This window comes from Microtus oregoni, unplaced genomic scaffold (genome assembly GCF_018167655.1).
Source record: "Microtus oregoni isolate MIOR12 unplaced genomic scaffold, Mior012 000028F_ref0000031, whole genome shotgun sequence".
Classification (NCBI taxonomy): Eukaryota; Metazoa; Chordata; class Mammalia; order Rodentia; family Cricetidae; genus Microtus; species Microtus oregoni.
The window spans coordinates 16939425-16952215 of record NW_024543087.1 but is presented as its reverse complement, the minus strand read 5'-3'; the positions used below and the strand labels follow the sequence as shown (position 1 = coordinate 16952215).

General features: G+C 54.0%; 3 protein-coding genes across 6 annotated transcripts in view; all 3 read right to left on the bottom strand.

Moving 5' to 3' along the window:
* Window positions 1–438: 438 nt before the first annotated feature.
* On the bottom strand, window positions 439–5027 carry Rbm15b (RNA binding motif protein 15B). Its single transcript, XM_041676730.1, has one exon. The coding sequence runs from the start codon at window positions 3484–3486 to the stop codon at window positions 820–822; it is 2667 nt and encodes an 888-aa protein (XP_041532664.1). The 5' UTR covers window positions 3487–5027; the 3' UTR covers window positions 439–819.
* A 133-nt stretch (window positions 5028–5160) lies between these two features.
* Manf (mesencephalic astrocyte derived neurotrophic factor) lies at window positions 5161–8465 on the bottom strand. The gene is made up of 4 exons (XM_041676731.1): window positions 8304–8465; window positions 7470–7597; window positions 6562–6703; window positions 5161–5576 (listed from the first exon to the last, which is right to left on the bottom strand). Exons 1-4 carry the CDS (start codon window positions 8386–8388, stop codon window positions 5392–5394), a joined length of 540 nt encoding a protein of 179 aa, XP_041532665.1. The 5' UTR covers window positions 8389–8465; the 3' UTR covers window positions 5161–5391.
* An 854-nt stretch (window positions 8466–9319) lies between these two features.
* The window catches only part of Dock3 (dedicator of cytokinesis 3), a 465111-nt gene continuing 461639 nt past the window's right edge, over window positions 9320–12791 (bottom strand). For all 4 annotated transcript variants that reach the window (XM_041676723.1, XM_041676726.1, XM_041676724.1 and 1 more), the window contains one exon: window positions 9320–12389. In XM_041676723.1, coding sequence (XP_041532657.1) covers window positions 11880–12389 — 510 coding nt within the window. In that variant the 3' untranslated portion in view covers window positions 9320–11879. The remainder of the gene's footprint in view (window positions 12390–12791) is intronic.

The following is a 12791-nucleotide window of genomic DNA, read 5'->3' as shown; positions in this document are numbered from 1 at the left end:
ACTGGAGACCCTAGACTACATAAAGACTAAAGACTGATCCAGAGCGAGCCTGGACAGGTTAAACACAAGGCTCCTCAGCATCAATATTGCACTGTTCCTCCCCCCCAATGCAAGACCACAAAACTGAAAACTACCCTCTCTGTCCAACAATCTTTAGAATTAGGTACCTTGTCTAACGGCCATAGCTCAAACTGAAGCACTTAAGACAGGGAAAAAACAATAATAAAAACTACCTGTAGCGGCTGGTACAGACCTTAGGCCCAGGCCCTTCCTCTAACCGGCTCTGCTCAGGGTGGTGTAATGGCCCACGTCACACAAGCCTGTTGGCCATTAGGGACCGACGAGTGTGAGCAGGGTCCTGACAGACAAAGAGCTGGGCACCACAAACGTAGCACACTGTTAGAAGCAGTGGTACCAAAAACGACATAGGTCATGCACTGAGGGCAGTTTTCCATTTTTTAAGAAAAAACCTGATTAAACCAGGACTATGGTCAGATTAAAAAAATTCATCCTCTGACAAAGGCTTTACTGACAACTTTCCATACAGTTAGTCAAAAAAATAAAAATAAAAAAATACAGAATACAGCAGATAGTATCTCATACATGGGAAACACAACAGGAGTTTTTTTTCTTGTAAAAAAACAAAAACAAAAAGCCCCAGACCCATGAGCTTAGTTTTAGCAGTGGACAGGATGCCACTAAATGAACCAGAACAACCCAGCAGAGAATTCAAACCAAGGGGGTAAGGTAGGTAGAGAATGGAGCATATTTTAACATGACTGCTCTGTGACACAAACACAGCGGAAGAGCAGGTGCGGGCTAGGCAGCGTCTCTGACTATAACTATCACCATATGCTCTTCCTCTAGCTTGCCCAGGGTCCGCAGTGCCGACTGCAGGTACTGCTGTGAGAAGTCGCAGGGAGGGAAAGCGTAGAGCATGCCCGTGCTGTCTCTGCCCTTAGACCCACCCACTGGCAGGCTGATCACCCCTGCAGCCTGCTTCTGTTTCAAGTAGGAGACCAGGTTCCTGAGAAGCCGCCTCTGTAGGCCTGGTTCCACGGCGGGCACCCCTTCAGTGCCAGGCCCACTGGGGGCTGACTGGATGGCTAGGAGCACTGCGTAGCCGTTGGGGCTCCCCTGCTTGATGCGACGGGTGACCTCGTCCAGCTTGGGCTGGTCCAGTCGAAGGCGCTGGGCAATCTTTAGCTGGGTCAGCTTGCTGCCAGAAGTGTGGTCTTTGAGGAGACCGCTGATAACTCCCTGGTCCCCCTCTAGGATGTGCATAGATGTTGGAAAACAGCTGTTTTTCAAAACTAGAAGCCCATTCCAACCCAGCTGCAGTGTCTGAGCATACTCGGAAAGAGTCTTTAGCTTTTTGGTCTCGTGTTTTGGCTCTTCAAGAGTCTTGGGCTCTGCCTCAGTGGTCCGATGATTGCGTTCACTCTCTCGAGTCTTTTTTCCATGGGAGGAGTCTGGAGCCTCGTGGTGGTGGTGATGATGGCCCCTCTCCTCCGCACCATGTCTGCTGTTGCTGAGGGAGTTGCTGCCTGACTCCTTGGTCCCTTCACTGGAGTGGTTTTCCTTTCGGTTACGCTCAGGAGTGCGGTCCGAGCCTCGCTCAGACTGCTGCCCCCCACCCTTGGTCCTGCTCCGTTCCTCATAAGGGGAATGAGTTGCCCTCCCACGGTCACTAGAAAGGCTCCTCCGCTTGCGTCTCTCTTCCCAGGGCTTGACTATACTCCGGTCCCCATCTCCTCCCCAGCGTTCACCACTCCGGCTGCGCACTGAGCGGCTATAGCCCTCTAGGCTGTTTCTGCGGTCCGAACTTTTACTGAGGCTGGTCCAGTCCCCTTCCAAAAAGGTCCGGTCCCGGTCTGCATAGAGGAGGTGTGGAGGGGTCCTATCTCGCACCCTTAGGTCCGCATCCAGGTTTCGATGCCGGGTATATCCATCAGCGAGCAGCTCATAATGCACAGGGAGAGGTGAGGGCTGGTACTGCTGGGGATAGCGAGTCTCCTCTGCTTTGGCAAAATCCACCCTGAGCCTGCGATCCGGACCACCCAAGGGAAAGCCCCTCATTTTAGCGCAGGCGGCTTGGGCTGCGTCCAGGCTCTCGTACTGGATGTAGGCAAAGCTGTCTCCTTTGACGTGATCGATGGTCCGAATGCTCCCAAAGCGATCAAATTCCCTGGCCAGGGCTGCCAGCGAGGTGTTAGGTCCCAGACCACCCACCCAGAGGCGGGTGGTGGGGTTAGCCTTGCCGTAGCCTATCTTGATGGGGTTTCTGCCAATCACCCGGCCGGACATAGCCACCTTGGCCCTGTGTGCCATGTCCAGGTTCTGAAACTTGAGGAAGGCATAGGCACCACCCTGGCCACGGGCAGGCCTCTTGATGACCACCTCCTCAATGATGCCGTACTTCTCGAAGGCCCGTCGGAGCTCCACCTCAGATACACTGTGGTCCAGGTTCCCGATGAAGAGGTTGCGCGTGGCTCTCTGGTCATCCTCCGGCATCAGGTCCTCCTCGCACACGGCCGGGTAGCCGTAGGGGCGCCCGCGGTCGTCGTACAGCCCGTAGTAGTCCAAGGCCCGCTCCCGAGACAGTCCCACGGCGGCCGCGGCCGCAGCATCCAGGGCGAAGGCTGCCGCGGCGTGCCGAGCGCGGGGCTCCCGCAGGGGCGGGGCGGCTACCGGCGACAGCGAGCGCTGCTTGTACTGGTAGCCCCCGTGCAGCGGCAGGTAGCCCAGGGGGTCGGCGGGCGTGGGGGGCCCCGGGGGCGGCGTGGAGGCGGCGGCGCTGCTGCTGCTACTGCGCCGGCTGCTCCCGCCGCCGCCGCCGCGCAGGTAGACCGGCTCTACCTTGAGCGGCCGGTCGTAGAGCAGCAGCTGCCGGGCCAGGGCGTGCTGCCGGGCCTCGCGCGCGTCCTGTGGGTGCCGGAAGTTCACGTAGGCCACGCGGCCCAGCTCCGGAGTGTGCGACAGGCGCAGGCTGATCTCACCGAAACGCTTGAACTGGTGGAAGAGCCGGTCCTCCAGGTGCTCGGCTGGCAGCGCGGGGCTCAGGCTGCTGATGAGCAGCGTCTTGTATTCCGGAGCCGCCGTGGAGCCGGGACCCGCTGGTTCCGCCCCGGGGGGCGGCGGGGGCGGTGGCAGCGGAGAGGCGCGGGGCGACGAGCCGCCGGCACCGGGGTCCCCCGAGGCCTTGCCGGTGCGTCCTCCGCCTCCGGGCGCGCCCGAGGAGCGTCCGCTGCTCGCTCGGTGATTCGCATCCCCGGCAGCGCGACCGTCGCGATGCCCGCCGCCGCCACTGCCGCGGGGCTTGTCACGAGCCCGCGCTGGAACCGGGTGCTTAGTGCCGCCGGAGGCCTTGTGCGCTGCTCGCCGCCCGCCCGCCTCTGCCTCCCGTTCGCGCTCCCGCGGCCGCTTGGCGGAAGATGACGAGCCACGCCCGCTCGGGCTGGAGTCTCGCTCGTTCTGCCGCTTCATGGCGCCGGCGCGGCGGGCGGGCGGCCCGCAGGTTCCTCACAGCGGCAGCGGCGGCAGCCCAGGAGGCAGCGCCCCCGGCGCCGCCATCTTGGACAAAAGGACTCGGCGCGGCGGCGGCGGCGGGGCGGGGCGGGAGCGGCGCCGAGGGGCCGGGAGCTGCGTTATCAAGCTGCGCCGGCCGCACCACGTGACTCTGGTGGGCGGGACGAGAGTTTCGCTCGGCGCCTATCACCCGGCTCCGCGGTCCTGCACCACGTGACACCTCGGCAAGCGGAGGAGCTGGCCCGACTGCGAGCTCTGGCGCCACAGCGTGGCTGGCTGGGCTTAGGCACCCGCTACTGCGTTGTGCGCGGCATTCCTCAGGAGCAGGCAGGCCCCAGGGGGACTTGGGCTTTGTGCTCCAGGGCTACCCACGCCGGTGGGTCTGCCAGCTCAGGGCCGTGCCCACTAAAACAGGAATGGCCACTTGACCGGCGGCCTCGGTCCGTGAAGTATCCCCCTCAAACCTGCCACTAGCTTGAGATCCCATTCCCCTCCATGGCGTTTTCTGACTGGGACCAGAGGTGATGTCCTTGAAGGATCCTACACCCTGTCCAGGACCCACATCCCAGGATCTTCTGCATTCAGATTCTTCAGGCACTGTCCTGGCAAGACCCTGAAAACAAAGACTACAGATGCTGGTGAGACCTCCCTGGGTCCAGTGCTGCATTTGCATCCTATAGACAGGAATCTTGGTGCCCCTGGATCCAACTTTCTGCTGTAGGTTTCTGGGCAAACAGGAGGCTGGAAAGGTAGGTCTGTAGAACAGGTAATGCCAGAAGTTATCATCTCTCGCCATGCTGACATCTTGCTGGTTAATGTTCTGTCTACATCCAGGTGAAATACAGGCAAGAGTACCCAAAGGCCTTTAGGGCTTTATGCTCCCCACGGATGGCTGCTGTTTCCAGGTTAGGTCCTGTAGGATGACAAAGGGTGCACCCAGCTCTCCCCTCCTCCCACAGGCACAAAGCAATTGGCAGGAGACAGGTGCAGTGGGCTTCATGGCAGAATCTAAGGCCCCGTGGATGCAAACTGAACTTAGGAACCACACAAGCGAGCTAAGACCGACTCTTTGGAAAACACAACTTTTTAGCTGCCACTTCTTTCACATGATGTTTGGGGGCAGCAGGAGCGGTGTCCCCAGTGAGGCACAGTCACACTGTTAAGTACCAGTCACAGAGCAACTGAAAACCATACTGCACATAGCTCTCTGGCCCTCTGAACCAATTCCCGCCAAACCTGCAAGACTACAAGTAAGCAAGGGGCCTTGTTCACACTAGACCCAGACCAGAACCCAACGAATGGACAACTAAGTACCAGGTGGGGTGAAGAAATGGAAATGCCAACTCTGACTACTCGCCCTAGCACAGAAAATTCTCTGCTTGTTCTGCATATGCTGACCTGATAGGTCCACCTTCAGCTCAGGTGTCAAGCCTAAGTCTTCACCAGGCCGAAGTATACAACACTCTGAAGCCCAGAACTGCCCCCTCCCCCCAACTTTGGCTGCTCCAAGCTCCCAAATCCTTTTATGGGTGATTGTGGCACTGGCAGACCAAGGGACCTTTGCAGACTGGAGAGACAAACCAGTAGATTATAGGACCGAATCCTGTTTCAGTTCAACTCTCCAAAAACAGATTTGTTTTTTCCCTTTAATAAAAAATTCCCAGACAAACTTTGAAGTCCTAGAGTAAACCAGCAAAAGAAAGAAGTAAACTCCTCCCCCTGGGAGGAGGGGGCACCATGGAGCCAGCATCATCATTAGGAAAGCTCCAGGCTTCACGTCTCATTGTCAGAAGCCCGCTTAAAAAATAAATTACAAAATGTTGTTTGGGGAAGAGACAGGTGAACTGTTTTTCCCTCTGGTGACTATAAATCAGTCCGTGCGCTGGCTGCCTTGGGGGCGTATTTAGGCATCAGTTCGTTTATCTTCCGGATATAGTCAGACTTTTCTGCACAGCCTTTGCACATCTCCCCCCAGTCGTCCAGGATCTTCTTCAGCTCTTTCACCCGGAGCTTCTTCAGGTCCACTGTGCTCAGGTCGATCTGCTTGTCTGCAGGGAGAGCAGGACAGTAAATGGCGGGGTAGGATGCTGCAGCCCCCCGTGCTGCATGCAAACCATTCCTTAGGACGGAGATGTGTGTATACCGTGCCAAGAGGGGACTGACATTCTTCCCCAGGAGGGTCACCTCAGGCTGTCAGTATCCACTACAGGACATGCACTGCCGAGAACCCACATGGTTCCAGTTCCCCAAGGACCTTCTACATGTCAGCACAGAATGAGTTCCAGGCTGATGACAGAGCAGACACATCCTTTCTCCCCGTCAAGGTACCAGAGTCAAAGCTTACTCCATAACCCATGACCCAGACAGACCTACGCCAGAACCAACCAGGGTACCAAATTACCATAAGCACAAACCACAAACACAAGGCCCTTGGACACGTGGGTTATAATTAACACTGGCATTTTTTAAACTTCATGGGAGAGGCCTGGCTCATCTCAAGACTGGGGTTATGTGCAATGACATGGGCTCTGTCACGGTGATGCTGCGACTCCTATCACTCCTGGGCTGACGGTCAGATCTAGTAGTTGTACAGTCTAGGCCTTGATATTTGCTCAGTGCCAGAGTTTCCATCAGAAGTACAGCCATGACAAGTCTGTTAAACTCAAGTCTCATTACAGCACTTTTCTGCTCAAAGACTTCTGATGCTTCCAACTTCAGACTAAAAGCCAAATTCCTTACCAAACCCAAGGCCCTACCCAACTTGTCCACCTTATGTATTTTATCTTTATATTCTCTGTCTGCACTGTACCGCTATTAGCTGGCCTCCTTCAAATCCTCCCTCTTTCAAAGTATGCTAACAAGTCACCTTCTCAACTCCTGACCACCACCCAGCTTTGATGTGGAAGTCTCTGAGCCCTGCACAGGTTATCACCCATCATGCTCCAAACCCTCACGATGACGCTTCTGGCTAGAAAGCAAGCCCAGGCTGGCACACAGACATCGCAGGAGGCGCACAGTCCTGGCCACACTCACCGTATTTCAGCTCGCAGATCTGGCTGTCTTTCTTCTTCAGCTTCTCACAGATCTTCTCCACAGGGATATGGTGGGCCAGGGGCTTCGACACCTCATTGATGATCTTGGTGGCTGCATCATCTGTGGCCCCAATGTAGTAGCACTGTAGCAGAAAGGAAAAAGGACCAAAAGTCTTAATGTTTTATGTGCACGATCAAGTGCACACGTATGCAGGTGCTGGGGAGGCCAGAAGGCATTGGATTCCCCGGAGCTGGAGTTAGGACTGTTGTGGGTAATGGAGACTAAACGCAGGTCCTCTGCAAAGCAGGACACTTGCAGAACCACCTCTCCAGCTCAGGTCATTTTTGAAAACTCTTGGCCAGGCCGCATGTTTTTAGTGCTTGCCCAGATCTAGTAGTTGTACAGTCTAGGCCTTGATATTTGCTCAGTGCCAGAGTTTCCAAATGAACTGAAGAACCATCAGAGTTCCAATGAGAGACTGCCAGAGAAATTAAAGCTACAAAGGTCAATGCTTTACATTAGGGCTCTTGCCCTTGACTTGACCCTGGCCACCTTGGGGCACCTAGTTAACTATTCCTGATCCCAAACACACCAAACTCTCTCTGGCCTTTGGACACTCACACTGTTTGGATACACTCTCTCTGCTTCACAAATCCAACCCCTCTCTAACAGCCCTCCCAATCCCCAAACTATTCTAGTCTATTTTCTTCATGGATATACCGCTCACTGCTTTCCATTTGCCTGGCATTTTTCTTTCCGGGCTGTACCAATACTCAGCTCATAGGAGGTATTTTATAAGTACAGGCTAAAAATACTTCAGTCTCGCACTAGTTTACAGACATGGCCCATCATCAACTGGACCATACACGCGAGCCAGGGAGAGCCTGGGTGGGTCACCAGAGACTTACCAACCGATTCTCTTTGCCTCTTGCTTCACGACAGAACTTTATAAGTTCTTCTTCAATAGTGGCTGGTGAAAATGTGACATCTCTGTCTTTGAGGTCCTGGTAAAATCTTCCCAGATAAGAAATACAAACTGCAAAAGAGGAAAGAGAGATGCTAAGCAACTACTAGTCCCCATTCCACCAGGGGTAGAAAGAAGAGATGATCATTATTTTCCCATCATTGGTTTTTCTTACGTACTCATAGGTGCACAGAACTCTTAGGTTGCTGGGGTCCTATGCTGGGATCCTAGTACCCAGTGCATGCCGAGAGTGATCATTACCCCAGTGACACCCACACAATCTTCCCTGCTCTTTTCAAGTTTAAGCCGAGAGTGATCATTACCCCAGTGACCCCCACCCAATCTTCCCTGCTCTTTTCAAGTTTAAGCCGAGAGTGGACACGTGTCCTTGAGAGAGAACTCACTGTGACCTCATAAGGGACACACTAGAAGCTGAAGCAAACAATCAAAATGTTCCTTATTCCAAATACAACACCGAACCCGTAAGTGCAGCTTGGCAATCCCAAGAGGCCGTTGCGGCCCACGGGGGTCCCTTCCCGGAACCTCTAAACAGTGATGGGAAAGGACAAAAACTCCTGTGTCGTGGGCTTCCGGCCAAGTTTTCAACGCGACTGAGCCGATGCTTTCCCCTAAACGAGTCGATGTTTCTAGGTCCGGGTAATAATTCCGAGGCCCTTCCTCCAGCGGACCGCGCCAGGATGGGCCCCCGCCCTCTCGGTTCCGTTGGGTTCAGCGCCATCTGCCCTCCCCCCCAGCCCCGCACTTTCTCCCCACGCACCTTCGCAGTCGCCTGGCCGCAGCGCCCGGCTGTCAGGCAGCACGCTCAGGGCCAGCGCTACCGCCAGCCCTCGCGTAGCCCACATCTCCACTGCCTCCGCCGCCGCCGCCGCCGCTGCTGCGCGAACGAACCGCACCCGGCGCGGTGCACCGCCTAGGGGGCTGGGACACAAACCGGAGCTTCCTATTGGCGGGTAGTCCCCGCGCCCACCCATATGCTGCATTCTCATTGGTCCACGTGCCCCGGAGCCCAGGACGGCGGCTCCACGCTACACCTCCTCATTGGCTGGCGGCCTCTGGGCCCTAGACAGTTGTCGGTTGCTGATTGAACCTGGGCGGTCCATAGGAAGCGGCTGGGCGGAAGCTGCACGGGCCACCATATTTGGTAGGGGCAGCAGCTTTGCCTCCTGCCGGGCAGCCTCTGAATCTGGTGACTCGTCCCGAGTACTTCTTGGCTCCACATCCAGTCCCCTCCTGGGCCCCGGACTCGTAGCGTAGGACTTCTGGCGTCAGCAGACACCCAGCAGGACAAGCGGCGCGAGCAAGGATCAAAAGCGGTTCCTTGTTTTGAGCCACCACGTGGATTGGCGGACCAATGAGAGCGTCCACCTTCTTGTGCCGGCTGCCCACACCCCTCCTTATCCTGGGTCGGAACGCAGAACTTCTTAGACGAAAGTCTAGAGGCCTGTCGAAGTCGGCTGCTGTCCTGGACATTTGAGGGCCTTGTCTGCGGTAAAACGAGCCGAGATTTTGGGATAGCCTCCCAGTGGAGGCCATGGATCTCGGGAAGTTTTGTGTCCCACTCTTGGAGACGCGCAAATGGGAACTGGAGATGTTACCGCCTGGACTGCCCTGATGCTAAGTGCAAGGGCTTGGCCACTTGCCCTCGAAGGCTGAATATGAAGAGAGGACGGCAAGTACAGGAAAGTATCTGGAGCTAAAAGGGCTTGGAGCCCGGCGACAAGGGTTTGAGAGGGGCACTTAACGCTCCCATTCAGTGAAATCAGTGGATCAATATCAGGTATTCATCTTTAATTCACATCACAGCAGTCAAGGGAGGGGGGAGTCAATTGGCAGGTATTTACATCTAAAATTCACATTACCCGTTGGATGTATAACATGCTACCACAATATATACAGTAAAATACCTCTTGGGACACCGGCACAATTTTTTAAACTTTTCTGGTACAGGTAAGATCATTTTTAAGTCACTTTTTCTTTAGACACGAGTACACAAAGGAAATGGTTAGAAGTTTTCTTGTTTTAAATAAGCACAGAATGCCAGAAGTTAAAAACACATTTATAGGGCTTATTACCAATTAGACATCACACTCTATACATTTTTTGCTCAAATTCCTGTACAAATACACAGCATCCAAATAGGTATTTACAAATATGCTTATAAGAATGAAAATCAGTATTTCACAATCTTTTCAAATGATTCTGATATCTGGCCTTCCATTTCCCTCACACTGGCTGGTTTTTCAATACAAAGTATTCAGAATAGGTCCATTTCATCCAGTTAGGGAAAATGGAGAGGGACGACACAAATATATTTCATCTTGCATAAAGCAAGGCCAGGGAACTTAACCCTACATTTCCCTCCCTACCTCCTGTGCCACCAAGTGGAGAAGGCAGATGTCTGCACTGGATAGCAGGCTGCCTTCATGGACTGCTGCCTTCCCTAAGAGTCACAACAAAGCTAGACTTTGACCCTCATACCTATGAACCAGATGGTCCAGAAACAAGCTTACCAATGAATCTAGGTTCAGGAGCAGGTGTGTCTACCCTTGGAGCCAAGGCTACCTGGATTGGCCTACATCCTCCATAGTCTCTGCTCTGCTCTGCCTGAATGATCCTGAGGTATCAGAAAGCCCTATACTCTTGTACCTGGACCCCAACATACTCTGGAGTAAAATGGGCCTTCTATCTTTTCCCTTAGGTTATTTGCTGGCAATTCTACTGAACTTGTTTATAAGAGAAAAAGACCCTGACCATGGACTTTTCGGTTTGGGAAAGAATTGTGGGAAAGGGATGAGCAGCTAGGCCCAGAACCTGGCCACCGGATACCAGAAGGCCAACAAGATAAGGGGAGTGGGGCAACAGACCTGCTCACCAAAGAGAAGGCAGTCTTGTGGCCATCACTGATGAGAATGTAAGCAAATGAAAGGAAAACAACTGTCTTGAGATAAGTTATTTTTAAAAGTAACTTAGAAGCACCCTGGTGAAATATACTATACCCCCACCATAATACCAAGAGAAAAATCAGTGCCCTGACACGAAAGAATTTCCTATAAAGTCACCACTGTGCCCTTCCTAACAGACTGGGGAGGTCTGAAAAACTGCCCTTCTGCCCGTCCTGAACCCTGAGTGGCGGCCCCTATGGGTTTGGAGTGGAGGGTTCTGTACTTGGCTACTTGGAAGATAACAGTTTTACCTGTGTGGCTCTCTGCTTCCAAAATTAGTTTCCTCCCGTCAGTTAAAAAAAAAAAAATATTTTAATGTTTTATACCCAGGAGCTTGCTGAACCTGACCACACATCCTCAGGGCCTGGAAGCCAGGCTGGGCAGCCAACCCCAAGCTCAGAGGTAGTGCTGAAAATCCCTGATTCAGGTGCTAAATGGCAGGCATTGGAGCCACTTGTGAAAGCTTATGCGGCATTCTGGCTCCGGCCACACTGGATCTAGCCTCATTCTTACACCAGCTCTTTCTAACACAAGGGAGGGGGCTAACTCCCTGCAGGAGTGATAGCCCTCCTAGCTTCATTTAATTCAAGCCCCAGGGCTGAAGAGATAACCCTTGCAAGTCCATTCGAGCCAGGGAGGCTTCTGCAGATCATGAGGTGTTTTGAGTGGAAAGTCCAAAATAAAAATGATGTATAGTGTCCAAAGTGGGGTAAGAGACAAGGCTGGCCCATGGAATAATGTCCAAAGTGGGATAAGAGACAAGGCTGGCCCATGGAAGCCTGGCAGTGTGCCCTGGGCATGCAGTTAGGCCAGTCATGTGCCTGACCAGCCCCTCAGTTGCACACTCCTAGATGGAAGAGTGGGCAGGTGGGCAAGCATTTGTGCAAAACGGCTTGTGGCCCCTTTGTCCACCTGTGACATGTCGTCCATGTGGTCCTTGCAATCCCTGAATACAACCATGAATTTTTCTGTCCATACAGCAAAGGAAGAGGTCCCTAGTGCAATTTCCATTCTTCGCCATCTCTACCCTGGAAGGAGGGCCTGGGCTCCTCCTCCTGGACTCTGCAATGCTGCAAAGCAATTCTGTCTGTGCAATATCTCCATATAGCTCCATGTGGTCTGGAACTGCAGGAGGAAGAAAGCAACTACTGCATAAAGGAAAACCTAGAAAAATGGGGGGAAAAAAGAAATAAAAGAGAAACCACAACCCTTCATGCTGCTGTGGCCTCTGGACATGGCAATACATGAGTTCACGGCAGTAGAACAGAGACTCTGGTGGTTTTCTCCTGAGTGCCAAGCCTCTAGCTCCCTGGGAGGGACTTGCTTTTCAGACCCGGAGTGCCTGGGCAAGCTGCTCATTGAAGATGGTGGTGCAGCTGCCTCTCTGCTCCTCACTGTTCCCCTCGGCCGTGCTCCCAGGCCATGCGGGCCTGTTCCTCCTTGGTGCTCCCAGGAGGCAGTGAGGCCTTTCGGTGCAGGCCCCTTGGCCTCTCAGCCTCCTCCCGCAGTAGCACACCCTCATCGTGCTCTAGGGCTGGCAGGCGGGGGTGGTAGGGCTTGGGTGGAAGTGCAGGGGGGTCCATGGGGTCCTGAGGGATGACACACCCTGGGGCTGAGTGGCTTCTGCATGGCTGGGACTTGATGGAGTCAAGGACAGCAGACTCAGAGAGGCTGTAGTGGACAGGGAGGTAGGGCGGCTCAAGGTCTTCATCACCATTCCAGGCCTGGCTTGGCATGGAGTCCATGGTGTCTGTTCGAGGTGGGGCCTCTGAGGAGTGCCCAAAGTTACTCTCACTCAAGGAGGACACACCGCTGCTGGCACTGCCAGACAGCGTAGAGTTGCTGCCATCCAGGCCCGATTGGGGGCTTGTAGGGGAGGCTGGGATGGGGTGGAGAGGAGACTGTGCGAAGGAAAGGGTGGGTAAGTTAGAATCCCCCTAGACAGGTGGAGTGGCCTGCCATGTGGAGACCAAGAGTCTGCTTATCAACGAACGTTAAAATCTTATCAGTTTCATGTCTGTGTCTTCAGCAATGATTCCCCCTAAGCTTCTTCCCCCCAAAGCAAGCTAGTGGGGCCCAGAATCACTATTATTTCTGCCCTGCCCTGGCGGCTGGGCACTGATACACCTGGGACCAATTCCCAGGTTGGGTATGGTCTGGGTCATCAGGCAGAAGGAACCCTGCTGGGCCACAGATGAGGTGAGTGTTACTCTGTTGCTAAAATCTGTCACAGACTTGGTCAATTCCCATTTGCAGAAAAATGAAGCTAACAAGAAGAGTCAAATTTTACTTCTTGAATTTTT

Coding starts and splice junctions, on each gene's coding strand:
- Rbm15b (XM_041676730.1), bottom strand. CDS start 3,486: ATGAAGCGGCAGAACGAGCGAGACTCCAGCCCGAGCGGGCGTGGCTCG.
- Manf (XM_041676731.1), bottom strand. CDS start 8,388: ATGTGGGCTACGCGAGGGCTGGCGGTAGCGCTGGCCCTGAGCGTGCTG. Junction 7,598..8,303: donor GCGGCCAGGCGACTGCGAAG/GTGCGTGGGGAG, acceptor CCTCTTTTGCAG/TTTGTATTTCTTATCTGGGA. Junction 6,704..7,469: donor GAGGCAAAGAGAATCGGTTG/GTAAGTCTCTGG, acceptor TTTCTGCTACAG/TGCTACTACATTGGGGCCAC.